A 26,118-nucleotide genomic window follows, 5' to 3' on the forward strand; every position below is an offset into this window, starting at 1 on the left:
AGGTGCCACACGTCCTCCTGTTCTTTTTAAGGAAGGAGATTCCACCACTTCCCTAGGTAACGCATTCCAGTGCTTCACCACCCTCCTAGTGAAAAGGTTTTTCCTAATATCCAATCTAAACCTCCCCCACTACAACTTGAGACCATTACTCCTCGTTCTGTCATCTGCTACCATTGAGAACAGTCTAGAGCCATCCTCTTTGGGACCCCCTGTCAGGTAGTTGAAAGCAGCTATCAAATCCCCCCTCATTCTTCTCTTCCGAGATTAAACAATCCCAGCTCCCTCAGCCTCTCCTCATAAGTCATGTGTTCCAGACCCCTAATCATTTTTGTTGCCCTCCGCTGGACTCTCTCCAATTTATCCACATCCTTCTTGTAGTGTGGGGCCCAAAACTGGACACAGTACTCCAGATGACGCCTCACCAATGTCGAATAGAGGGGAATGATCACGTTCCTCGATCTGCTGGCAATGCCCCTACTTATACAGCCCAAAATACCGTTAGCCTTCTTGGCAACAAGTGCACACTGCTGACTCATATCCAGCTTCTCATCCACTGTCACCCCTAGGTCCTTTTCTGCAGAACTGCTGCCGAGCCAGTCGGTCCCTAGTCTGTAGCGGTGCCTGGGATTCTTCCGTCCTAAGTGCAGGACTCTGCACTTGTCCTTATTGAACCTCATCAGATTTCTTTTGGCCCAATCCTCCAATTTGTCTAGGTCCCTCTGTATCCTATCCCTACCCTCCAGCGTATCTACCTCTCCTCCCAGTTTAGTGTCATCTGCAAACTTGCTGAGGGTGCAATCCACACCATCCTCCAGATCATTTATGAAGATATTGAACAAAACCGGCCCCAGGACCGACCCTTGGGGCACTCCACTTGATACCGGCTGCCAACTAGACATGGAGCCATTGATCACTACCCGTTGAGCCCAACAATCTAGCCAACTTTCTATCCACCTTATAGTCCATCCATCCAGCCCATACTTCTTTAACTTGCTGGCAAGAATACTGTGGGAGACCGTGTCAAAAGCTTTGCTAAAGTCAAGGAACAACACGTCCACTGCTTTCCCCTCATCCACAGAGCCAGTTATCTCGTCACAGAAGGCGATTAGATTAGTCAGGCATGACTTGCCCTTGGTGAATCCATGCTGACTGTTCCTGATCACTTTCCTCTCCTCTGCGTGCTTCAGAAATGATTCCTTGAGGACCTGCTCCATGATTTTTCCAGGGACTGAGGAGAGGCTGACTGGCCTGTAGTTCCCCGGATCCTTCTTCCCTTTTCAAAAGATGGGCACTACGTTAGCCTTTTTCCAGTCCTCCGGGACCTCCCCCGGTGGCCATGACTTATCCGAGATAAAGGCCAGTGGCTCTGCAATCACATCCGCCAACTCCTTCAGCACTCTCGGATGCAGCGCATCCGGCCCCATGGACTTGTGCACGTCCAGCTTTTCTAAATAGTCCCGAACCACTGCTTTCTCCACAGAGGGCTAGTCACCTCCTTCCCATGCTGTGCTGCCCAGTGCAGCAGTCTGGGAGCTGACCTTGTTTGTGAAGACAGAGGCAAAAAAAGCATTGAGTACATTAGCTTTTTCCACATCCTCTGTCACTAGGTTGCCTCCCTCATTCAGTAAGGGGCCCACACTTTCCTTGACTTTCTTCTTGTTGCCAACATACCTGAAGAAACCCTTCTTGTTACTCTTAACATCCCTTGCTCGCTGCAACTCCAGGTGTGATTTGGCCTTCCTGATTTCACTCCTGCATGACCGAGGAATATTTTTATACTCCTCCCTGGTCATTTGTCCAATCTTCCACTTCAAGTTGCAGTGGGGGAGGTTTAGGTTGGATATTAGGAAAAACTTTTTCACTAAGAGGGTGGTGAAACACTGGAATGCGTTACCTAGGGAGGTGGTAGAATCTCCTTCCTTAGAGGTTTTTAAGGTCAGGCTTGACAAAGCCCTGGCTGGGATGATTTAACTGGGAATTGGTCCTGCTTCGAGCAGGGGGTTGGACTAGATGACCTTCTGGGGTCCCTTCCAACCCTGATATTCTATGATTCTTGTTAGCTGCTTTTTTGCGTTTAATATCAGCAAGGATTTCACTGTTAAGCCAAGCTGGTCGCCTGCCATATTTGCTATTCTTTCTACACATCAGGATGGTTTGTCCCTGTAACCTCAATCAGGATTCTTTAAAATACAGCCAGCTGTATTTTAAAATACAGGAAGTGGGTTTTAGCCCATGAAAGCTTAGGCCCAAATAAATCTGTTAGTCTCTAAGGTGCCACAAGGACTCCTCGTTGTTTTTCTGTGTGTGTGTATTTTCTGTGTGTGTCTATTGCCCAACTCATGGTGTGTGTGTATTTTCTGTGTGTGTCTATTGCACAGCTCCGTGTATGTGTGTATCTATATGGGGGGAGGTGTATATTCTCTGTGTGTCTCTTGCACAGCTCAGGGGTGTGTGTATGTAATCTGTGCATGTGAGAGAGAGTGTGTGTGTTCTCTGTGTGTGTCTATTGCACTCCTGGAAAGGTGTATATACACAAACCCAGGAACCAATCCCTGCAACAAAGCCCGTTGTCAAGTCTATCCACATATCTATTCAAGGGACGCCATCATAGGACCTAATCACATCTGTCACACCATCAGAGGCTCGTTCACCTGCACATCTACCCATGTGGTATACGCCATCATGTGCAGGCAATGCCCCTCTGCCATGTACATTGGCCAAACTGGACAGTCTCTATGCAAAAGAATAAACGGACACAAATCAGACGTCAAGAATTATAACATTCAAAAACCAGTCGGTGAACACTTCAGCCTCCCTGGTCACTCGATTACAGACCTAAAAGTGGCAATTCTTCAACAAAAAAACTTCAGAAACAGACTCCAACAAGAAACTGCAGAACTGGAATTAATTTGCAAACTGGACACCATTAAATTAGGCTCGAATAGAGACTGGAGTGGATGGGTCATTACACAAAGTAAAAACTATTCCCCCCTTGCTAATTTTTTCCCCCGCTGTTACTCACAACTTCTTGTCAAATGTTTGACATGGGCCACCCTGATTATCACCACAAAAGGTTTATTTTTCTCCTGCTGATAATAGCCCACCTTAATTGATGAGTCTCATTACAGTGGATATGGCAACCCCCATTGTTTCATGTTCTCTGCATCCGAGGAAGTGGGCATTAGCCCACGAAAGCTTATGCCCAAATAAATGTGTTAGTCGGGTGCCACAAGGACGCCTCGGTTTTTTTGCCGATACAGACTAACACGGGTACCACTCTGAAACCTCTGTGTGTGTGTGTGTGTTCTCTGTGTCTGTATTGCACAGCTGGGGGGGGTACTCTCTGTGTCTATTCCGTGTGGGTAACACTAAGAATACACACACAGAGATATCTATTGCACAGCTGGGGTGTGTACACAGTGTGTGTGTGTGTATTCTTAGTGTGTGTCTATTGCACAGATGGGGGGTGTATATACACTGTGTTTGTGTGTGTGCTGCACAGCTGTGGAGTGTATACACAGTGTGTGTGTGTTGCACAGCTGGGGTGTGTGTATACACTGTGTGTGTGTGTTTGTGTGTTGCACAGCTGGGGGAGTGTATACACAGTGTGTGTTTGTGTCTGTGTGTTGCACAGCCGGGGGAGTGTATACACAGTGTGTGTTTGTGTGTTGCACAGCTGGGGTGTGTGTATACACCGTGTGTGTGTTTGTGTGTTGCACAGCTGGGGTGTGTGTATACACAGTGTGTGTGTGTGTTTGTGTGTTGCACAGCCGGGGGAGTGTATACACTGTGTGTGTGTGTTTGTGTGTTGCACAGCTGGGGTGTGTGTATACACTGTGTGTGTGTGTTTGTGTGTTGCACAACCGGGGGAGTGTATACACAGTGTGTGTGTGTTTGTGTGTTGCACAGCTGGGGCAGTGTATACACTGTGTGTGTGTGTTTGTGTGTTGCACAGCTGGGGGAGTGTATACACAGTGTGTGTGTGTGTTTGTGTGTTGCACAGCCGGGGGACTGTATACACAGTGTGTGTGTGTGTGTTTGTGTGTTGCACAGCTGGGGGAGTGTATACACAGTGTGTGTGTGTTTGTGTGTTGCACAGCTGGGGTGTGCGTATACACTGTGTGTGTGTGTTTGTGTGTTGCACAGCTGGGGGTGTATACACAGTGTGTGTGTGTGTGTTTGTGTGTTGCACAGCTGGGGTGTATACACACTGTGTGTGTGTGTTTGTGTGTTGCACAGCCGGGGGAGTGTATACACAGTGTGTGTGTGTGTTTGTGTGTTTCACAGCTGGGGGAGTGTATACACAGTGTGTGTGTGTTTGTGTGTTTCACAGCTGGGGGAGTGTATACACTGTGTGTGTGTGTTTGTGTGTTGCACAGCTGGGGTGTGTGTATACACTCTGTGTGTGTGTTTGTGTGTTGCACAGCTGGGGGAGTGTATACACAGTGTGTGTGTGTGTTTGTGTGTTGCACAGCTGGGGGAGTGTATACACAGTGTGTGTGTGTGTTTGTGTGTTGCACAGCTGGGGTGTGTATATACACAGTGTGTGTGTGTTTGTGTGTTGCACAGCTGGGGTGTGTATATACACTGTGTGTGTGTTTGTGTGTTACACAGGTGGGGTGTATACACAGTGTGTGTGTGTTTGTGTGTTGCACAGCCGGGGGAGTGTATACTCAGTGTGTGTGTGTTTGTGTGTTGCACAGCCGGGGGAGTGTATACACAGTGTGTGTGTGTGTTTGTGTGTTGCACAGCTGGGGGAGTGTATACACAGTGTGTGTGTGTGTTTGTGTGTTGCACAGCTAGGGTGTGTGTATACACTGTGTGTGTGTGTTTGTGTGTTACACAGGTTGGGTGTATACACAGTGTGTGTGTGTTTGTGTGTTGCACAGCTGGGGGAGTGTATACACAGTGTGTGTGTGTGTTTGTGTGTTGCACAGCTGGGGTGTGTGTATACACAGTGTGTGTGTGTGTTTGTGTGTTGCACAGCTAGGGTGTGTGTATACACTGTGTGTGTGTGTTTGTGTGTTACACAGGTGGGGTGTATACACAGTGTGTGTGTGTTTGTGTGTTGCACAGCCGGGGGAGTGTATACACAGTGTGTGTGTGTGTTTGTGTGTTGCACAGCCGGGGGAGTGTATACACAGTGTGTGTGTGTTTGTGTGTTGCACAGCCGGGGGAGTGTATACACAGTGTGTGTGTGTGTTTGTGTGTTGCACAGCCGGGGGAGTGTATACACAGTGTGTGTGTGTGTTTGTGTGTTGCACAGCTGGGGTGTGTGTATACACAGTGTGTGTGTGTTTGTGTGTTGCACAGCCAGGGGAGTGTATACACAGTGTGTGTGTGTTTGTGTGTTGCACAGCCGGGGGAGTGTATACACAGTGTGTGTGTGTGTTTGTGTGTTGCACAGCCGGGGGAGTGTATACACAGTGTGTGTGTGTTTGTGTGTTGCACAGCCGGGGGAGTGTATACACAGTGTGTGTGTGTGTTTGTGTGTTGCACAGCCGGGGGAGTGTATACACAGTGTGTGTGTGTTTGTGTGTTGCACAGCCGGGGGAGTGTATACACAGTGTGTGTGTGTTTGTGTGTTGCACAGCCGGGGGAGTGTATACACAGTGTGTGTGTGTGTGTTTGTGTGTTGCACAGCTGGGGTGTGTGTATACACAGTGTGTGTGTGTTTGTGTGTTGCACAGCCGGGGGAGTGTATACACAGTGTGTGTGTGTTTGTGTGTTGCACAGCCGGGGGAGTGTATACACAGTGTGTGTGTGTGTTTGTGTGTTGCACAGCTGGGGGAGTGTATACACAGTGTGTGTGTGTTTGTGTGTTGCACAGCTGGGGGAGTGTATACACAGTGTGTGTTTGTGTGTTGCACAACGGTGGGGTTGCACACCCCGTGTGTACTTGCAGATTTCCTGCATTCCTTATTTCTTGCCCTGCCCCCCCCCGAGCCCCGCCCGCTACGTGTCATCCCCGCCCGGGCTCCGGGCAAGCACCGCGCGGCGGCCCGGGATTTCCCCGCGGTGATTGCAGGCTGAGCTGTCACCCCCGGGCGCAGCCAATGGGGCGCCAGGGGCGGGGCTCGCCCCATTCATAAAGCGGCGCCGGGCGGGGCGCGGGCAGTTGATCGTTCTGCGCCGCAGCCGAGGACTAGTTCTGAAAATCGCGCTGCGCCCCGGTCTCATGAACGCGCTGTACGGTGCCACGAGCATGTGCTTAGCCTACGAGCCCCGGATGGCCGCCCTGCCCAGAGCCGAGCCCCCCCGCAGGGGCACCGGCCCCCAGTACTTCACCTTCGACCCCCTGCCCGCGGTGAGCCAGACCCCTTCCCGCAGGAATCCGGCCCGGGGCAGGAAACGACTGCGCAAAGTGCTCTACCCCCCCGTGGTGAGTCTGTGGGGGTGGGGTAGAAGCCGGGACGCCTGGGTTCTCTGGGGGGCGTGAGGGGGGAGTCGGGACTCCTGGGTTCTCTGCGATGTGGGGAGGGGTCTTTTGGGTTAAAGTGGGGGGAGGGGGATCGAGGAGTGAGGGCCCACCTTCTGATCCAGCCCCCCTCTGTGCCTCAGTTTCCCCCGCTGTAGAAGTAGGCTACTGATGGCTCTCTGGGTCAGTCCCTGCTGCTGGAGGGAGGGTGAGGGTGGTGTAGCCTCTCCCCAGTGGAGGGGGGGGGAGCTAAGACCTGTAGCCCGGCCCCCCTTGCTGTGGGCATACAGACAGTGCAGGATGAGTCACCCCATTACACCTGCTGCTGCGTGTCCTGGACAGGAAGCCCCATGCACAGGTCTCTCTGCCCCAGAGATCCCTGGCTGATGGGGGTGCTGCATGTGTCCCAGGCTCCCTGCTGTTCACAGCCAGGGGTGAGTCTCTTGCTAATCTGCCCCCAGCTGGGAGCAGTATGGGCCATATGACACATGGGGGGGGATATCTAGATCATGCTCAGTGCAGTGGGGTTCAGGTTGCCTGGCTCAGCTGCTGAGCCCGAATCTCAAGTTGGTTTGGTGGAATAGGGCATTGTGGGTAGAAACAGAGAATTCTGGGTAACCAGGCTGTCCTCTTAGCCATGGTGGCTGGGTGTGGGGCCTCCTGGGTTGTGGGATTGGCCTGGGGCTGAGTGCCAGGGCATTCTGGGTAATCCGTTGGGCACAGGGCACTTGGAGTAGGACTGGTGCATTGTGGGTAATACATGGGTCCCCCTGCCAGCCAGGTCTCTAATGTCCTGTCTCCTTCCTCCTGACCAGGTGAAACGCTACTATCCGGCCAAAGAGCGCAGCCAGGCCAAGCGTCTGCTTTTCATCCTCCTCACCATCGTCTTCTACCAAGTCTATAATGCTGACGAAGACCTGGCCCTGGGGCCTGAGCAGGGGGTTCGTGACTGCTCTGCGGAGAGCGGGAGCTCCCGTGTGGAGACCCCCCTCTCGGAAATGCTCCCGACACCCCTGGAGGTCCCAGAGATGGCCAACGCTACCAGTTTGCACGGGGGCCATGCGGCTGTTGAATCCACCGTGGAAATCAGCCAGTTCCTGGAGCAGAATCCAGCTGCTTTCTGAGATTCCCCACCCAGCGTTTCTCAGGCCAAGACACCTAAGGGGTCAACTGGGCTGGGCTCCAGCCACTCATGGGTTAACCCCGCCTGGTCTTCGGCCAGCTCTTTCTGCTGCTGTCTCTGAACGAAGCCAGTGAAGAATCTGGACGCCGCCGGACACTTGACGTCAATAGCAACGTGAAACCTCTCCGCAGCCGTGAGCAGGGAATTCCTGGCTCCAGCCATGACTGAGACATTGTGTGGCGGGGAGGGGTATTACTGACATAACTTATTAATATCTAATATTTATATTATTTATACATTTGTAATTTAAAGATAGTGTGCTATTTAATGATCGAAGCCGGAACATGCTGGCGAGGAAAACGCTGCTTTCATCCAGGATGGAATAAAACCGTTAAATGTCCTCATCCGTTTAAACAGGGACATGTATCTTGCTCTTGTTTCTCTACGGGGACTTTTAATTGATGTTTGTTAGTGCCGTTACCCCGGGAGGAGAAACCCCGCTCTAATGGGTAGCAAAGCAGCCGGAGGGATAGCTGGCTGCAAATCCCAGGGAGGTATAAAGCTGGAAATGCTACTGGGCGGGGTAAAAAACTTTGATGGCCAAATGTGCTAGAATTCAACGCTACAGTTCTCCAGGCGGAGGCCGGGCTGGGTTGCTCTGTGGCAAAACAGCCTCTGACCCTTGGGTCTCCCATAAAGTAGCTACTTGATAGGGGCACAGAACGAAGACAGCACTGGTGCATTGGGCGGAGGGAGAAGTTTGGAGCCCGAAAAATGATTCGCGTGCTTTAAACCAGGAGCAAACAGGGATTTTCCTGACCCTGGGAGGAGGAGAGAAGTCACGGGAAGAACGGCCCGCACTAAAGAGAGTGCGGACCCCTCCGCCCTTCCCTCTCGGACCCCCCCAGCTATGTTTACGCCTGGGGTGTCTGACCAGCAGGGTCCTGCTTGCTGTCTACGCTTACTGTGTAAGCTCCTGTGGATGCTTCGGAGGCCAAGACTCGCCCCGAACTGCCCTGACTTCAGGCTGATGTTTCCAAGGCGTTTTTGCCCCAAACTCTTTCCCGGACAAGTCGTCCAACCTGTGTATGTTCTGTGAACAAAATAAACATGTTGACTCCTGCGAGTGTGTCTGATTTCTGGGGGGCAGGGGCATCCCACATCCTTTGGGGGAGGGGGTCGGCGTTAGGGGCTGGCTGGGCTGAAGGCGAAACTCAGCTCCCCTGGAGGAGCGCGAGGGTGTCAGGGTGCTGGAGGAAGGAGGAGATTGTGCTGGGAGGGGGCAAAGCTCAATTCAACTACAGGAGCATCCAAGGGGGGAGCAGGGGGTGGCCTTCATCTTCCAAGCCCCATCCACTTTCTGCATTACATCAGCTGGATACATTCTCATTGGCTGATGGTGGATCATGGGCGCGGGACCTTGGGAGAACTCTTCAGAGAGGCTAGCCCATCTCATAAAGGTGGGGTGCAGCCCCAGCCCTGGGAGGGAAGAGGGGTCCAGTGAATTAGAACAGGGGGTGCTGGGAGTCAGGACACCTGGGTTATCATCCTCAGCTGCATAGTAGGGTTATCTATTCTCCTCCCCCAATCCACAAGGCTTGTTACCTTTGGCAGAGTAACAAGCCTTGCGGGTAGGGGGGGAAGTGGTTGACATGATTTAGCTTGATTTCAGTAAAGCTTGTGACGCTCATGTGGCCACCTCACACACAAACTAGGGCAATGCAACCTGGCTGAATGCGGGTGCGAAAACAACTCCTCTCTGGGAGCGAGCGGTGGGTCGCAGTCAAGCTGGAAGGACATAGCGAGAGGGGCCCCCCAGAGATCCGTTCTGGGCCCGGTTTTCTTTAATATCTTCCATCAACGATTTAGATCACGGCACAGAGAGTACACATAAAGTTTGCGGACAATACCAAGCTGGGAGGGGTTGCAAGTGCTTTGGAGGATAGGATGAAAATTCAAAATGATCTGGAGAAACGGTCTGAAGTAAACAGGACGAAATTCAATAAGGAGAAATGCAAAGCACCCACTTAGGAAGGAACAATCAGTTGCACACACACAGAGAATGGGAAATGACGGCCGAAGGAGAACTGCGGAAACGGATCTGGGGGTCAGAGTGGACCACAAGCTGAATATGAGTCAATAGTGTAACGCTGTTGCCAAATATATTAGCAGAAGTGTTGTAAGCAGGAAATTAGAAGTAATTTTTCCGCTTTGCTCTGCACTGATTAGGCCTCAACGGGAGGATTGTGTCCTGTTCTGGGCACCACATTTCAGGAAAGATGTGGACAAATTGGAGAGAGTCCAGAGAAGAGCAGCATCAACGATTAAAGGTCTAAGAAAACATGGCTTAGGAGGGAAGATTGAAAAAATGGGGTTTGTTTAGGCTGGAAAAGAGAAGAGCGAGGGGGGACATGAGAACAGTTTTCAAGTATGTAAAAAGTTGTAAAGAGGAAGGTGATAAATTGTTCTCCTTAACCTCTGAGGCTAGGACAAGAAGCAATGGGCTCAAATTGCAGAAAGGGCGGTTTAGGTTGGACATTAGGAAAAACTTCCTAACTGTCAGGGTGGTTAAACTCTGGAACAAATTGCCCAGGGAGGTTGTGGAATATGTGTTGATGGAGATTTTTAAGAGCAGATCAGAGAAACACCTTTTAGGGACGGTCAAGATAATACTTAATCCTGCCTTGAGTGCAGGGGACTGGACTAGATAACCTCTGGAGGTCCCTTCCAGTCCAACGCTGCTATAACCCATATAACTACAGTTTACATATAATTCTCTGGAGGTTTTCATTCTTCCTGGGTTTTTAATCATTAACCCTGATTTGACATGATTTAAAAATCAATCAAATCACCAGTTTAATGGTACTTCCTGGTGTCCCGGGACTCTAAGCCGTCCCGGCGTGTCTCCGAGAGGGTCTGGGAATCAGGGACTCTGTTGCACTGGACTCGACAGGGGTGTGTGTGTATCTGCCAACCAGCCTTTCTCAGCCCCGTCCCGCCATCCTTAGCTCCAGCAAATCGCTCCCTCTTGAGGGATCCATAGATCCGGTCTGTCTAATCTAGGTACGTATCCACCCGCCCCCAGCCGGATTGTTATCCATCTCTTCTCTGGGGTATTTTTAGCACCAAGCTCCCAGACAGCGAGGGCCGGAGAGGCTGGGCGAGCCACGCCCGGCGCCCTTGGCCACACGGATAAGCCCAGGGGCAATGACTGATAAGGGGCTATTCCAGGCTCTCTGCGGGGGCAGAGGAACTGCGGGTTCCCGCTGGTACCTGTCTGGGCCACGAGGGGAGGGTTATATATAGCGAGCACCCACGTACAGATAGCGTGTGCGGCAACGGACACTCAGCCCAGGGTGGCCTCAGCAGGACGCCTGGGTTCTCTCCCCGGCTCTGGAAGGGGAGTGGGGTCTAGTGGTTAGAGCAGGGGTGGGGGCTGGGAGCCAGGACTCCTGGGTTCTCTCCCCGGCTCTGGGAGGGGAGTGAGGTCTAGTGGTTAGAGCAGGGGTGGGGGCTGGGAGCCAGGATTCCCGGGTTCTCTCCTCGGCTCTGGGAGGGGAGTGGGGTCTAGTGGTTAGAGCAGGGGGGCTGAGAGCCAGGACTCCTGGGTTCTCTCCCTGGCTCTGGGGAGGGGTGGGGTGGGGTCTAGTGGTTAGACTGAGCAAGGGCAGCTCTGTGTGTGTTTTCATGGTCCAGCCTGGCTGGTGTGTGAGTCTGTGCACACATGCTGGGTCACACACACAACCCTCCGCTCTGCAGCTGAGAAAACACATGACGGAAAGCACTGCCAGGGGCCCTGGGCTCAGGTTGAGGCTGGGAATTGCCCAAGCTCGTGGCTTCCGGGCTCTGCCTATCTGCACGGCTGCATTTCCTCATACCCCAGAGGTGAGAACCACACGCGGCAGAGCCCACATCCGCCCCCCACCCGGCACAGAGAGCCCAGGGCCTAAATATAAAGAGCCACGGGGGGACAGAGGAGTAGAAATACCAGCACTAGAAATACACAACTCTTCCCCCACCCCTCACACACACACACACCCTGCCCCTAACACACTCACTAGGCCAAGTCTGACTTGGGGACAGGGAATGGAGTACAGGGCCTGTCCTCTCTAGGGGGCAGCAGCTCCCATCCGGCCCCAGGGCGGGGGCTGGCCGGCTCAAGGGGGCAGGGAATGGGGCATGGGGCCTGTCCCCGCTGGGGGGCAGCGGCTCTGATCATTCCAATGAGTCCGGCTCCCTCCCAGCCGAGAACCTCTGTGTGTAACGAGTTTGCTGGCTCTCTGCCCACATTACCAGTGCCCCCTCCCCTGCCCCCCACGCCCCCAGGCATTAACTGACCCCTGGCCAGCAGCCCCGGCAGAGTGGGTGGGGGTCGAACATGCCACCGACAGCGAGTGCCCCCTATCTGGCATCGGTGCAGGCATGAAAAGGGCTGGCTCGTGGGGGGGGGGCTCTCTGCCACTCACGGCATGTTCTGCCCCTATTCTGGGGGGCGACACAGAGGCCTGGGGGGGGCGTTATGGGCTGGGCACCCCCCCACACACACACTGAAAGGAGCCCATTTTCTCCCCCATGTTCACACGATGCCCCGCCCGCTCCGGCGCTGGACGACTGGCCAGGCGCGCCACCTGGTGGCCACCCGGTGACCTGCCGGCCCTGGGCGCTGCGTGGCAGGGAACAGGGGAGCCAGCCAGGGGCTCCCATGCAGCCACCTCTGGGTGGGGACAGGGCGGCCCGTTCGCAGGTGCCGCGCCCCCGAGTTTGGGACAGGAAGTGAGGCAGACGCCGCCCTGGGTCCTCCTGGAAGGGCAGGAGAACGGGATGGGGGCTTCGGCCAACACAGCAGGGTCGACTCACGAAATCCTGGTCCCCCCCCAGCCCTGCCGGTGCCCCTCACTCCCGACCCGCAGCCCCCCGCCAGCCCGGCTCTGCCCCCCCCAGCCCTGCCGGTGCCCCTCACTCCCGACCCACAGCCCCCTGCCAGCCCGGCTCTGCCCCCCCAGCCCTGCCGGTGCCCCTCACTCCCGACCCGCAGCCCCCTGCCAGCCCGGCTCTGCCCCTCCAGCCCTGCCGGTGCCCCTCACTCCCGACCCGCAGCCCCCTGCCAGCCCGGCTCTGCCCCCCAGCCCTGCCGGTGCCCCTCACTCCCGACCCGCAGCCCCCTGCCAGCCCGGCTCTGCCCCCCCCCCCAGCCAGCCGGTGCCCCTCACTCCCGACCCGCAGCCCCCCGCCAGCCCAGCCCTGGCCCCCGCCCCCCCGCGGCTGCATGGATCTGGGGGGCTGGCAGGGGGGTCCCAGGGAAGCTGCTGCCCCGCCCGCGGCCAGCAGGTGGCAGCACCGCCCCGGCGCTGGGGAAACCGCGGGGGCTGACGGGATCGTGGCGGTCCCAGGAGGGTGGGGCGGGTCTGCAGCAGGGCGGACGGGGGGTGGCCGGAGCCAGAGACCCGGTCAGCAAAGGGGGGTCGGGGGGACCCCGGGCGGAGAGGGGGGTCGGGGGGGGGGCTGCACGGGCCGAGAAGGGGGTGGGGGGGACCCCGGGCGGAGAGGGGGGTCGGGGGGGGCTGCACGGGCCGAGAAGGGGGTGGGGGGGAGCCCGGGCCGAGAAGGGGGTGGGGGGGAGCCCGGGCCGAGAGGGGGGTCGGGGGGGGCTGCATGGGCCGAGAAGGGGGTCGGGGGGGCTGCACGGGCCGAGAGGGGGGTGGGGGGGAGCCCAGGCCGAGAAGGGCATCGGGGGGGGCTGCATGGGCCGAGAAGGGGGTGGGGGGGGAGCCCGGGCCGAGAAGGGGTCGGGGGGGGCTGCATGGGCCGAGAAGGGGGTCGGGGGGGGAGCCCGGGCGGAGAGGGGGGTCGGGGGGGCTGCTCGTCCCGAGAGGGGGGTCGGGGGGAGCCCGGGCCGAGAGGGGGGTGGGGGGGAGCCCAGGCCGAGAAGGGGGTCGGGGGGGCTGCACGGGCCGAGAAGGGGGTGGGGGGGTGCATTGGCTGCAGAGTGTGGACGGGGTTCATAGGTGGCGATGGGGGTGTCTGGGTGGGGCCAGGGGTGCCGGCTGCCAATGCAGGGGCTGTTTGGGGGGCAGGATGAAGTGGGGCTCCTGGCCGGGGATCGGGAAGCCCAAGGGCGGGCTGCAGGGGGCGTATGGGCAGCGGGGAGCACGGGCTGAGGTTGGGGTGCAGGGGCTGCATTGGTTATGAGTGGGGGCAACCAGCAGCGGCTCTGTGGGGCTCAGGTGGCAGGCGGGTGGGGAGCTCCCTGGGGCTCAGCTGGAGTCTGGCCAGGGGCGGGTCTGTAATTATCAGCCATGGCCTGCAGGGAGAGGGGAAAATACCCAGGACTCCTGGGTTCTCTCCCTGGCTCTGGGAGGGGGGTGGGGTCTAGTCATTAGAGTGGGGGGGGGCGCTGGGAGCCAGGACTCTTGGGTTCCCTCCCTGGCTCTGGGAGGGGGGCGGGTCTAGTGATTAGAGTGGGGGGGGGCGCTGGGAGCCAGGACTCCTGGGTTCCCTCCCTGGCTCTGGGAGGGGGGTGGGGGGGGTCTAGTGATTAGAGCAGGGGGGCTGGGAGCCAGGACTCCTGGGTTCGATTGAGTTGCTCTCATCTCTTTCAGCATCAGGATGTTCTTCACTTGTGGCCCCAATGAGGCCATGGTGGTCTCGGGTGAGTGGCTCCCCCCCCCCCCGCTGGTCTCACGTGGGCAGAGACGCTCCCAGGGTGGGAGCCTGATGCCGTCCCCTCCCCCTCCAGGGACCCCTAACACCCCAGCCCCACCCCCGCGCTGCTGGGGCGGCCCGGTCAGCCCGGCTGAGACCTGGGCCTAATGCCACGAGCTCGTTAGGGGCCTGATCCCCAGGAGAAACCCGAACCAGGGACTGGAGTTGGAGCCCCGCACAGCGGGAGAGCTCCCCACACGCAGCCCCCCACTGATGGGACTCACCCGCCCCACGGGGAAAGGCCCCGTCCCCCTGAGCCAGCCTGAAATACCCAGCAGTGAAGAGATGGGATCTGAGCCAGAGTGACATCACCTGCTCCCAGGGGATGGGGAGCGGGGCTAATCTGATGGTTAACGAATGCATCACTAATGACCACTGGGGAGGAGCAGGGTGGGGGCGGGGGATGAGCAGGGGGCGCTGGGCTGCAGGAGCAGGGCGGGGGCTCAGCAGGGGGCACTGGGCTGTGGGGGGGGGCTCAGCAGTGGGCGGTGGGGAGTGGGGCGGGGGGCGAGGCGGGGGGCTCAGCAGGGGCCCTGGGGGGGCGGGGGTGGGGGGCTCAGCAGGGGGTGCTGGGGCTGCGGGGAGCAGGGCGGGGGCTCAGCAGGGGGCACTGGGCTGTGGGGGGGGGCTCAGCAGTGGGCGGTGGGGAGTGGGGCAGGGGGCTCAGCAGGGGGTACGGGGGGCGAGGCGGGGGGCTCAGCAGGGGCCCTGGGGGGGTGGGGGTGGGGGGCTCAGCAGGGGGTGCTGGGCTGCGGGGAGCAGGGCGGGGGCTCAGCAGGGGGTGCGGGGAGTGGGGGGGCTGCGGGGGCTCAGCAGGGGGCGCAGGGAGCAGGGCGGGGGGCTCAGCGGTGGGGAGCGGGGCAGGGGGGCTCAGCAGGGGCCCTGGGGGGCGGGGGTGGGGGGCTCAGCAGGCGGTGCTGGGCTGTGGGGAGCAGGGCGGGGGCTCAGTGGGGGGGCTCAGCAGGGGGCGCTGGGCTGCGGGGAGCAGGGCAGGGGCTCAGCAGGGAGTGTGGGGAGTGGGGTGGGGGGCTCAGCAGGGGGCGCTGGGGAGTGGGGGGGGGGCTCAGCAGGGGCCACCATGCTGTGGGAGCAGGGCGGGGGCTTGGCCGGGGCAGCTGTCCTCTGCTACAATTTTACCGGCAAGACTTAAAATCAGTCTGTCGCTCTGAAGTCGTGTGGCGACCCCGGTGTCCCAACTGAGCTCACTTCCTGCCTCCTTAAAATTTCCCCGGTGGTTTCAAATTGTTCAGGATTCACGGCATGTTCCCCAGCCGCCCACCCCAGAGCTGGCTGCATCTCAACAGCGGGCCAGCCTGTCCTGTGCCCCGTGGCTGTTCCACGCAGCAGTTCCCCGGCTGTCCCACCCCAGAGGCGGCTGCATATCCGTGCCCAGCGGCGGCTAACGCTCTCCTCCCCTCCCCCTAGGCTTCTGCCGCAGCCCCCCAGTGATGGTGGCGGGGGGCCGGGTCTTCGTCCTCCCCTGCATCCAGCAGATCCAGAGGTGAGTCCCCAAAGCCCCCCCTCCACAGAGAACCCTAGGTCAGGGCGCCCTGGCTCGTCCCTGGGCTCCCCAAGTCTGTAGGGACCCCCCCGTCACCCCGCTGGGGCAGGGGACAGGGGAGGGGTCAGAGCTGGGGCAGGGGGCAGGAAGGGATCAGTGTGTGGGGGTGGGAATACTGGGCTGGATGGGTCCATGGGTGGGGGGTATCGTCAAAGGGCTTGGGGGGTGTCCCCTCTCCCTGACCCACCTGCTCTCCCGCAGGATCTCCTTGAACACGCTGACCCTGAACGTGAAGAGCGAGAAGGTTTATACCCGGCACGGGGTCCCCATCTCCGTCACCGGCATCGCCCAGGTAACCGGCGCCCCTGAAGGTCACCATGACCTCACCCGAGGTCGCCACGGAAACCCCAGGGAGGAGGGAACAGCGTCCGGATCACCTAGGAAACCAGCCAGCTACCCCGGTCTCCCCAGTGGTACCTGCCACTGGCAGCACTCACCCCTGTATTTCCCCAGTGGTACCTGCCCAGCCTGGCTCATCTCCCCCATGTCTCCTAATGGTACCTGCCCAGCCTGGCTCAACTCCCCCATGTCTCCTAATGGTACCTGCCCAGCCTGGCTCATCCCCCCATTTCTCCCAATGGTACCTGCCCAGCTTGGCTCCCCTCCCCCCGGCCCATGGTACTTGCCCAAGCTGACTTGTTACCCCTCCTCTCCCCCCCCCCCCCCATTTCCCCATTGGTACCTGCCCAGTGATGCCCTGGGACCACAGGGCCCTTGACCACCATGGATACGGTCTCCGGGCAACGGTTGTCTGGGTGCAAGCAATAGCCTCTTCTCTTAAAGGGGAAGGCGCCCCGCCCCCGGAGCATTCCTGGGGTTCGCAGGGAGGGGTGTCGCGGGGGCCGGGGGCTCCATCCCTCCCTCCTCTTGTCCCCTCGCTCCGGCAGGTGAAGATCCAGGGCCAGAACAAGGAGATGCTGGCGGCCGCCTGCCAGATGTTCCTCGGCAAGTCGGAGAGCGAGATCACCCACATCGCGCTGGAGACGCTGGAGGGGCATCAGCGGGCCATCATGGCCCACATGACTGTGGAGGTGAGGGGCCGGCGGCTCGGGGGGTGGGGGCAGCCCCCTGCTGGGGGTCAGATCTGCCCCCCCACCCCCCATGTGTATGTCCCAGCTCCACCCCCGCCCCAACTCACCCCTTGTCTCCCCGCCCCGGGCAGGAAATCTATAAGGATCGGAAGAAGTTCTCGGAGCAGGTTTTCAAGGTGGCCTCCTCAGACCTGGTCAACATGGGCATCAGCGTGGTGAGCTACACGCTCAAGGACATTCACGACGACCAGGTGAGGGAGAACGGCGCCCCCTCCAGGGGAAAGGCCCCGTTCCCAGCCCGGAGCCAGCCAGCCCCCCGCCCTGCCCCAGGGCGGATGGGAGCCGGCACCCCCTAGAGGGGAATGGCCTCCAGCCAGGCTGCGGGGCAGGACTGAGGTGTCTGTCTCTGCTCCGTTCTCCCCCCTTCCCCGCCCCCGGTGTTGCCCCAGGATTATCTGCACTCGCTGGGGAAAGCCAGGACCGCCCAGGTGCAGAAAGACGCCCGGATGGGGGAAGCCGAGGCCAAGAGAGATGCCGGCATCAAGGTGAGCGCTGGGTGCATGGGTCTGATCCAGGGGTAGGGGATTCCAGGCTGACTGGGTCCGATCTAGGGGTGGGGGGCACGGGCCGGCCAGCCCGCGGCTGCGACCCGGGGGTGGGGGGCATGGGCCAGCCAGCCCTTGGGTCAGACAGGGCAGGGGACACCAGCCGGCCCGTGGCTCTGATAGGAGGCAGGTTACTATGGGTCTGACCCCCACACCTGCAGGAGGCCGAGGCGAAGCAGGAGAAGCTCTCTGCCCAGTACTTGAGCGAGATCGAGATGGCCAAGGCACAGCGGGACTACGAGCTGAAGAAAGCCACCTACGACATCGAGGTGAACACCCGCAAGGCCGAGTCCGACCTGGCCTATCAGCTGCAGGTGAGATGCCCCTGGGGATGGGGGTAGGGGGATCCGGCCCCCCCCCCCCCCGATACCAGCCCACGGCCCAGGTGTCTGGGCACCATGGGACACCGTAGCCCGGCAGGGCAAGCACCTTGTTGTGATGGCCAACCCACAGCTGTTGACCTTTGACCCCTGCAACTTGACCCTGGACAGCCTGGTGGGTTGACCCTCTTGGCCTCCTTCCCTGCCCGATGACTCCACCCTCTGCTCTTGGCGTCCCCCCTGGGGGGGGCTGCAGGCCAGGATGGGACCCAGGCGTCCGGGACAGCAGCACGGGGCTCTCACCCCGAGGGGGGGCTGGAGGCCGGGATGGGACCGAGGCGTCCAGGCCGGCAGCACGGGGCATCTCTGGCCTCACACGTCTTTGCCACCCAGCGGCGTCAACCATGATCCGTCCAGTGGCACCGGTTCTGGACCTGTGACCCCTTTGTCCAGGCTGACCCCTCCCCCACTTCGCTGACGTCAGCTGTTGACCCTTGACACCCCCCGCCCCCATGGCCAAGTTGACCCCGTCCCTACCTCTGCGTGGTGTTGACTTTTGATCCGTCGTTGGGGTCAGTTCTTGACTTAGCAACCCCCCAGTGTTGACCACAGACTGCCCCCAACATTGACCTTTGACCCGCCTCAGTGGGGTCTGCCCTTGACTCCCCACGGTGGTGTCCCTCCATCCCTCAGTGTTGCCGGGTCTTGACCATTCACCCCTTGAATCCTCTCAACGGGGGTCAAATCTTGACCTACGAATGCCAGCGGGGTTGACCCATGACCCCCCTCGACATTGACCCCTGACCTCCCTGGGGGCGTCGGTTTGGCACGAACCCCGGGTGTCCGCGGTGGCGATGCCCATCAGCGCAGCCGACGTTTGACCCCTCGCGCCATGGTATCAGCTCCTGCTGGCCCCCCCGGTGGTGACCCCGGACCCCTCCCCGTGCAGGTGGCCAAGACCAAGCAGAAGATTGAGGAGCAGAAGATGCAGGTCCTGGTGGTGGAGCGGACCCAGCAGATCCAGCTGCAGGAGCAGGAAATCATCCGCAAGGAGCACGAGCTGGAGGCCATGGTCAAGAAGCCGGCCGAGGCCGAGCGCTACCGGCTGGAGAAGCTGGCAGAGGCCCAGAGGTAGCGGGACGCCCCCCCCCCCCCAGCTCCCCTCTCCCCACGCCGCCCTCCAGCCACCCCCGAGACGCAGCTGGGCCAAGCGCCTCTGGCCTGGGCACCGCCCCGCGATCCCTTCCCAGCCGGGGCCGCAGCTACGCCCCGGGGCTCCCTGCCAGCCTCAGCCTGCCTCCCCGCGCACGGTGCCCCGCCTCTAATCCCCCCCCTCCGCCCCCATCCAGTGCCCCACACAGCAAGCCTCATCCACCGCTCCTTCCCCGAGCGCCCTGCTCACCCCTCGGCACCCTCCTTACCTGCTCCCTGCCCCCAACACCCCTGCTGCAAGCTCCCCACCTCTCCGCCCAGCATTCCCCCCCCACCCCGCCGCTCGGGAGTCACTGACGCTCCCCCTCCCTTCTCCCCTCACCAGGTGCCAGCTCATCATGCAGGCGGAGGCCGAAGCAGAGTCCCTGAGGGTGAGTCTGCCGCTCGCCCCTGCCAGCCTTGCAATGGGGATGGGACCCAGGAGTCCGGGACGGCAGCGCGGGGCTCTCACCCCTAGGGGGGCTGCAGGCCGGGATGGGACCTAGGCGTCCAGGCCGGCAGTGCGGGGCTCTTACCCCTAGGGGGGGTTGCAGGCCGGGATGGGACCCAGGCGTCCGGGACAGCAGCACGGGGCTCTCACCCCTAGGGGGGCTGGAGGGAAGGATGGGACCCAGGCGTCCAGGACAGCAGCGCGGGGCTCTCACCCCTAGGGGGGCTGCAGGCCGGGATGGGACCCAGGCATCCGGGACGGCAGCGTGGGGCTTTCACCCCTAGGGGGGGCTGGAGGCCGAGATGGGACCCAGGCATCCGGGACGAGAGCGCGGGGCTCTTACCCCTAGGGGGGTTGCAGGCTGGGATGGGACCCAGGCATCCGGGACGGCAGCGTGGGGCTCTCACCCCTAGGGGGGCTGCAGGCCGGGATGGGACCCAGGCGTCCGGGACGGCAGCGTGGGGCTCTCACCCCTGGGGGGGCTGGAGGCCGGGATGGGACCCAGGCGTCCGGGCCGACAGTGGTGGGCGGAGATGCTATCCGCCCCCGGCGCTGACCCATGCCCCCCCTCCTGCAGGTGAAGGGGGAGGCGCAGGCCTTCGCCATTGAGGCCAAGGCGCGGGCGGACGCCGAGCAGATGTCCAAGAAGGCGGAGGCGTTCCAGCAGTATCAGGACGCTGCCATGGTCGACATGCTGCTGGAGAAGCTGCCCCAGGTGAGGCCTGGCCGGGGGGAGGGCCGGATCGGCTCCTGGGGAGACCCTACAATAACAAAGCAGCCTAGCGCAAGCCCTCCCGAGAGTCCCTGCCAAAACAACATCCCCACCCCCCAACCCAGCCCTCACGGAAAGCCTTAGCAACATGGCTCACGGCCAGCCCTTACGGGGGACCCTACGATCGCAAGCCCCAGCCCTTACGGGGGACCCTACGATCGCAAGCCCCAGCCCTTACGGGGGACCCTACGATCGCAAGCCTCAGCCCTTACGGGGGACCCTACGATCGCAAGCCCCAGCCCTTGCAGGGGACCCTACGATCGCAAGCCCCAGCCCTTACGGGAGACCTTACGATCGCAAGCCCCAGCCCTTACAGGGGACCCTACGATCGCAAGCCCCAGCCCTTACGGGGGACCCTACGATCGCAAGCCCCAGCCCTTACAGGGGACCCTACGATCGCAAGCCCCAGCCCTTGCAGGGGACCCTACGATCGCAAGCCCCAGCCCTTACAGGGGACCCTACGATCGCAAGCCCCAGCCCTTACGGGGGACCCTACGATCGCAAGCCCCAGCCCTTACGGGAGACCTTACGATCGCAAGCCCCAGCCCTTACAGGGGACCCTACGATCGCAAGCCCCAGCCCTTACGGGGGACCCTACGATCGCAAGCCCCAGCCCTTACAGGGGACCCTACGATCGCAAGCCCCAGCCCTTACGGGAGACCTTACGATCGCAGGCCCCAGCCCTTACGGGAGACCTTACGATCGCAGGCCCCAGCCCTTACAGGGGACCCTACGATCGCAAGCCCCAGCCCTTACAGGGGACCCTACGATCGCAAGCCCCAGCCCTTACAGGGGACCCTACGATCGCAGGCCCCAGCCCTTACAGGGGACCCTACGATCGCAAGCCCCAGCCCTTACGGGGGACCCTACGATCGCAAGCCCCAGCCCTTACAGGGGACCCTACGATCGCAAGCCCCAGCCCTTACGGGAGACCTTACGATCGCAGGCCCCAGCCCTTACGGGAGACCTTACGATCGCAGGCCCCAGCCCTTACAGGGGACCCTACGATCGCAGGCCCCAGCCCTTACAGGGGACCCTACGATCGCAAGCCCCAGCCCTTACAGGGGACCCTACGATCGCAAGCCCCAGCCCTTACGGGGGACCCTACGATCGCAAGCCCCAGCCCTTACAGGGGACCCTACGATCGCAAGCCCCAGCCCTTGCAGGGGACCCTACGATCGCAAGCCCCAGCCCTTGCAGGGGACCCTACGATCGCAAGCCCCAGCCCTTACGGGAGACCTTACGATCGCAAGCCCCAGCCCTTACAGGGGACCCTACGATCGCAAGCCCCAGCCCTTACGGGGGACCCTACGATCGCAAGCCCCAGCCCTTACGGGGGACCCTACGATCGCAAGCCCCAGCCCTTACGGGAGACCTTACGATCGCAAGCCCCAGCCCTTACAGGGGACCCTACGATCGCAAGCCCCAGCCCTTACAGGGGACCCTACGATCGCAAGCCCCAGCCCTTACGGGGGACCCTACGATCGCAGGCCCCAGCCCTTACGGGAGACCTTACGATCGCAAGCCCCAGCCCTTACAGGGGACCCTACGATCGCAAGCCCCAGCCCTTGCAGGGGACCCTACGATCGCAAGCCCCAGCCCTTGCAGGGGACCCTACGATCGCAAGCCCCAGCCCTTACGGGAGACCTTACGATCGCAAGCCCCAGCCCTTACGGGAGACCTTACGATCGCAAGCCCCAGCCCTTACAGGGGACCCTACGATCGCAAGCCCCAGCCCTTGCAGGGGACCCTACGATCGCAAGCCCCAGCCCTTACGGGAGACCCTACGATCGCAAGCCCCAGCCCTTACAGGGGACCCTACGATCGCAAGCCCCAGCCCTTACGGGAGACCCTACGATCGCAAGCCCCAGCCCTTGCAGGGGACCCTACGATCGCAAGCCCCAGCCCTTGCAGGGGACCCTACGATCGCAAGCCCCAGCCCTTACAGGGGACCCTACGATCGCAAGCCCCAGCCCTTGCAGGGGACCCTACGATCGCAAGCCCCAGCCCTTACGGGAGACCCTACGATCGCAAGCCCCAGCCCTTACAGGGGACCCTACGATCGCAAGCCCCAGCCCTTACGGGAGACCCTACGATCGCAAGCCCCAGCCCTTACGGGAGACCCTACGATCGCAAGCCCCAGCCCTTACGGGAGACCCTACGATCGCAAGCCCCAGCCCTTGCGGGGGACCCTACGATCGCAAGCCCCAGCCCTTGCGGGGGACCCTACGATCGCAAGCCCCAGCCCTTACGGGAGACCTTACGATCACAAGCCCCAGCCCTTGCGGGAGACCTTACGATCACAAGCCCCAGCCCTTACGGGGGACCCTACGATCGCAAGCCCCAGCCCTTACGGGATACCCTACGATCGCAAGCCCCAGCCCTTACAGGGGACCCTACGATCGCAAGCCCCAGCCCTTACGGGAGACCCTACGATCGCAAGCCCCAGCCCTTACGGGAGACCCTACGATCGCAAGCCCCAGCCCTTACGGGAGACCCTACGATCGCAAGCCCCAGCCTGCTTGGCCCCCAGCTCTACAATAACAAATCAGTGAGCACAGCCCCAGCCCATATGGGGGGCCCTGTGCTGATAACCCCGCTCAGCCCCCAGCACTTAAGGGAGACCCTACAATAACGGAGCGGCGTGGTGTCCCTCCCGCAGGTGGCGGAGGAGATCAGCAAGCCGCTGAGCGCGGTGAAGAAGATCACCATGGTGTCGAGCGGCAGCCAGGGCATGGGCGCTGCCAAGGTGACAGGGGAGGTGCTGGACATCATGAGCAAACTCCCCGAGACTGTGGAGAAACTCACCGGCATCAGCATCTCCCAGGTACCGGCGCAGGACGCCTGGGTTCTTTCCCAGGGGAGGGGAGTGGGGGCTAGTGGTTAGAGCGGGGTCGAGGCTGGGAGCCAGGACTCCTGGGTTCTCTCCCCGGCTCTGGGAAAGGAGTGGGGTCTGGGGGCTAGAGCAGGGTGGGGCTGGGAGCCAGGACTCCTGGGTTCTAGGGGAAGGGAGGGGAGGGCTGGGAACTAGGACTCCTGGGTTCTATCCCCAGCTCTGGGAGGGGAGTGGGGTCTGGGGAGGGGCTGGGAGCCAGGACTCCTGGGTTCTCTCCCTGACTCCCTTCCCCCATTGCTAGGGGGTCCAGAGGCGTCCGTGACTGTGTTCTGCGATCAGGGTTCCTGGGAGCGACGTGCTGACCCTGCTCCCCCTGTTGGTTTTGCCTCCTGCCCACAGATGAGTCAGAAGAAGCCGGGGCGAATGTCCTAGTTGCTGGAAGTTGGGGGGCTCTACCCTGAGCTGCGCATGTCCCTGAGCCCCCCCCACACACTTCTCCTTGCTGTGTCTGCATCTCGGGCCCCCCCTCACGCTGGCTGCCCCCCTGAGGGGGCTGTGTGCGGGGCACCAGCCACCAAGCCCCATGGGTCAATGCCATCTCCCGTGTACCCTCGCCAGCCCCCCAACTTCTCCCCCTCCCCAAAGAGCTGGGGGGGCGTTTGCTCCTCACACCACCCTAACCTCGCCTGGGCCTTGTATTCCTGGGGGATCAGCCCCCCAGCCGTCTTCTCTTCACATCCAAGATCATCCCGAGGGAGAAGCTCCGTCCCCTCCAGCTCTGGAATGGGGGGCGCCGTGGCTTTGTCATTCGGGGGGTGCCACTTTCCAGTCTGATTTCTCAAGCACCACAGAGTGAGAAACACCCCCTTTACACTACAGGAAAGCTCGGGATTTTTCTTTTCAATGCCACCAACCTCTTATTTCTACTCCTAATGCGGCCTGAGATATCTCACCTTAAAGCCCCATCGTTTTCAGAAGCCTCTGGCTTCCTTTTCCCTTGCACCAGCCCGGATTTAACGGCTCATCTCTCTCGAGTGGCCAAAACCCCAAGTAAAAGGCCGATGCCGGCCGAAAGCCAACAGCCCCAGCTTCGGAACGACGCCTGCCACACGGGTCTGCCTGCTGAAGCCGGGTGGGAGAAGCGAGGCAAGAAGGTAATCGGACTGATGTCAAAGGGCAGAGCGTTCGTTTGGCACCGGGCTGGAGCTGTGGGGTTTGGTATTTCACGGCCACCCGGGGCTGTAAACGCGCGAGATGCTCTTCCGTAGCACCAGTCCCGGCCGTGGGTCAGGAAGAGACGGGAGCCAAACCCTTTTTGGGGCGGGGATGGGGCAGAGCACCCAGGATCCAGTCGTCCCAGCGCCTCTGGATGTGGGGATCTCATCGCCATTACGGGGCGCAGGATGGAGGGGAGTGGGGGAGGATTTCCCCCTTTCGCCTCTCCAACTGGTTTTTCACTCCCTCTGTGTGGCCAAAGTAAACTCTTCTGCACCCCCCCGCCCCCCCGGAGGGGAAAGGTCCCGTGCCCCATTCTCCATCCCCCTGAGCCAGCCGGCAACCTGTAGAGGGGAAGGGCCCTGTGTCCTTTTCATTGACCCCATCAGTCCCCTGCCCTGGGGCTGGTGCCCCCTCGAGGGGAAAAGCCCCATATCTGTACACAGCCCCCAGCTGCTATACCCCCCCTCCACCACCAGGGGTTCCCCCTCCCTCATGTTTCCCCCTCCTGCAATGTGCGCCCCCCTCCCCCACCCCCCAGACGTTCCCAGGGTTCAGGGCCGCAGGGGGCCTAATCCCTCCTTGCCCTGCCCTGGGGCTGGTGCCCCCTCGAGGGGAAAAGCCCCCCGTCTGTACACAGCCCCCACCCATCCCTCCTTGCCCTGCCCTGGGGCTGTGCCAGGGTGGGGGTCCCAGAACCTGGGCCAAGGCCCATGCTCCCCCCTCCGACCCTCTGTGTGTGCTGGTGCCCCGAATGTGTGGGGCGCATGAAGGTGCCTTCTCTGCCCCCCTGTGTAAGTGAGCCTGTGTATATGTCGCCGATACCTGTCCCCCCAGCCCATTAAACACCCTGGCGTGTGAACGGCCCCGTCTCCTGGCGCCTCATTCTCCTGGGGGGGGGGGGTCCGGGGGGGGACAGCTGGAGCGTCAATGGGGCAAAGCACAGCGCCCCCCGCCGAGCCCCAGACTGCCGGGGGGAGCGCCCCCCCCAGCGCTGCACTGGGGCATCAGGACCAGCACTGATGGGGGGGGGGGGGCCTTCCTGAGCCCCTTTCCCCTGCCCCAACTCCACGAGCAGTCACTGGTGCCTGGGTGAAAGCCGGTTATGGGTTATCCAGATCAACACCCCTGCCTGCCCCCCCCCCTGCAGCTCAAGGGGGGGGGGGGCAGTGTGGTCTGCCAGGAGGGGGCACAATCCAGCTGCTGTTTAAGCTCAAAGAAACCCGGCTGAATTAATTGGGGGGGGTGGCGACGGGGAATGTCCACCCCAGCCTCCACCCCCCCCAGTCCCAACCTGCAGCCCCGGGCCCCCGCCAGCGCCCCTCACTCCCACCCTGCAGCCCCCTTGCGTTTAATGTGTGGGGGGGGCAGCGTGGTGGAGGAAGCACAGGGAAAGGAAACGGGGGGGGCCAGTGTATTTCCCCTTCCGTGCCACGTGGCACAGCTGACACCCCCCCCCCCAGGCAATGAGCTCATCCCCTGGCCACGTCCCCTCCAGCACTTCCCTGCCCCACGCCCTGCGGCAGAGCTGGGGGAAGGAGAGCTCAGGGCTGGGGGGGGAAGGAGAGCTCAGGGCCGGGCTAGCGGGGAGGGGGGGGCTGCATGGTGGGAGCGAGGGGCACCGGCAGGGCTTGGGGGGGGGGGGGGAGAGCTCAGGGCTGGGCTAGTGGGGGGCTGCAGGTCGGGAGTGGGGGGCACCAGCAGACCTCAGGCGTTGTGGGGAGGGAAGGACCCCAGGGGAGCTGGGGGTGGTGGGATCAGGAATCGAGCAGGGGCTGCGCTTTGGGGAAGTTTTGCTGACAGCCGAAGCCACCATGCTGGGGGGTAGGGGCTACTCAGACTGCTGTCGTGTCCCCCCCCCCCAGACACACACACAGAGCCAGGAGACAGTCA

General features: G+C 61.0%; 2 protein-coding genes across 6 annotated transcripts; both read left to right on the forward strand.

The window, feature by feature from the left end:
• Window positions 1-6,129: 6,129 nt before the first annotated feature.
• IER3 (immediate early response 3) lies at window positions 6,130-8,664 on the forward strand. Its single transcript, XM_073310329.2, has 2 exons — window positions 6,130-6,382; window positions 7,234-8,664. The coding sequence occupies exons 1-2, from the start codon at window positions 6,179-6,181 to the stop codon at window positions 7,540-7,542; spliced, it is 513 nt and encodes a 170-aa protein (XP_073166430.1). The 5' UTR covers window positions 6,130-6,178; the 3' UTR covers window positions 7,543-8,664.
• Window positions 8,665-12,262: 3,598 nt separating this feature from the next.
• FLOT1 (flotillin 1) lies at window positions 12,263-25,087 on the forward strand. Of its 5 annotated transcripts, none has more exons than XM_073310334.2 (13): window positions 12,263-12,285; window positions 14,141-14,190; window positions 15,669-15,744; window positions 16,006-16,096; window positions 16,692-16,835; window positions 16,967-17,086; window positions 17,285-17,380; window positions 17,602-17,754; window positions 18,710-18,891; window positions 19,298-19,343; window positions 19,980-20,117; window positions 22,837-23,001; window positions 23,410-25,087. In XM_073310334.2, exons 2-13 carry the CDS (start codon window positions 14,148-14,150, stop codon window positions 23,440-23,442), a joined length of 1,287 nt encoding a protein of 428 aa, XP_073166435.1. In that variant the 5' UTR covers window positions 12,263-12,285; window positions 14,141-14,147; the 3' UTR covers window positions 23,443-25,087. The 5 variants fall into 5 exon arrangements, with proteins under 5 accessions (XP_073166435.1, XP_073166433.1, XP_073166432.1 ...); XM_073310332.2 differs by lacking the exon at window positions 12,263-12,285 and adding an exon at window positions 12,291-12,314; XM_073310333.2 differs by lacking the exon at window positions 12,263-12,285 and adding an exon at window positions 12,903-12,988.
• Window positions 25,088-26,118: the final 1,031 nt, after the last annotated feature.

Source organism: Lepidochelys kempii, chromosome 14, assembly GCF_965140285.1.
Source record: "Lepidochelys kempii isolate rLepKem1 chromosome 14, rLepKem1.hap1, whole genome shotgun sequence".
NCBI classification, from domain to species: Eukaryota; Metazoa; Chordata; order Testudines; family Cheloniidae; genus Lepidochelys; species Lepidochelys kempii.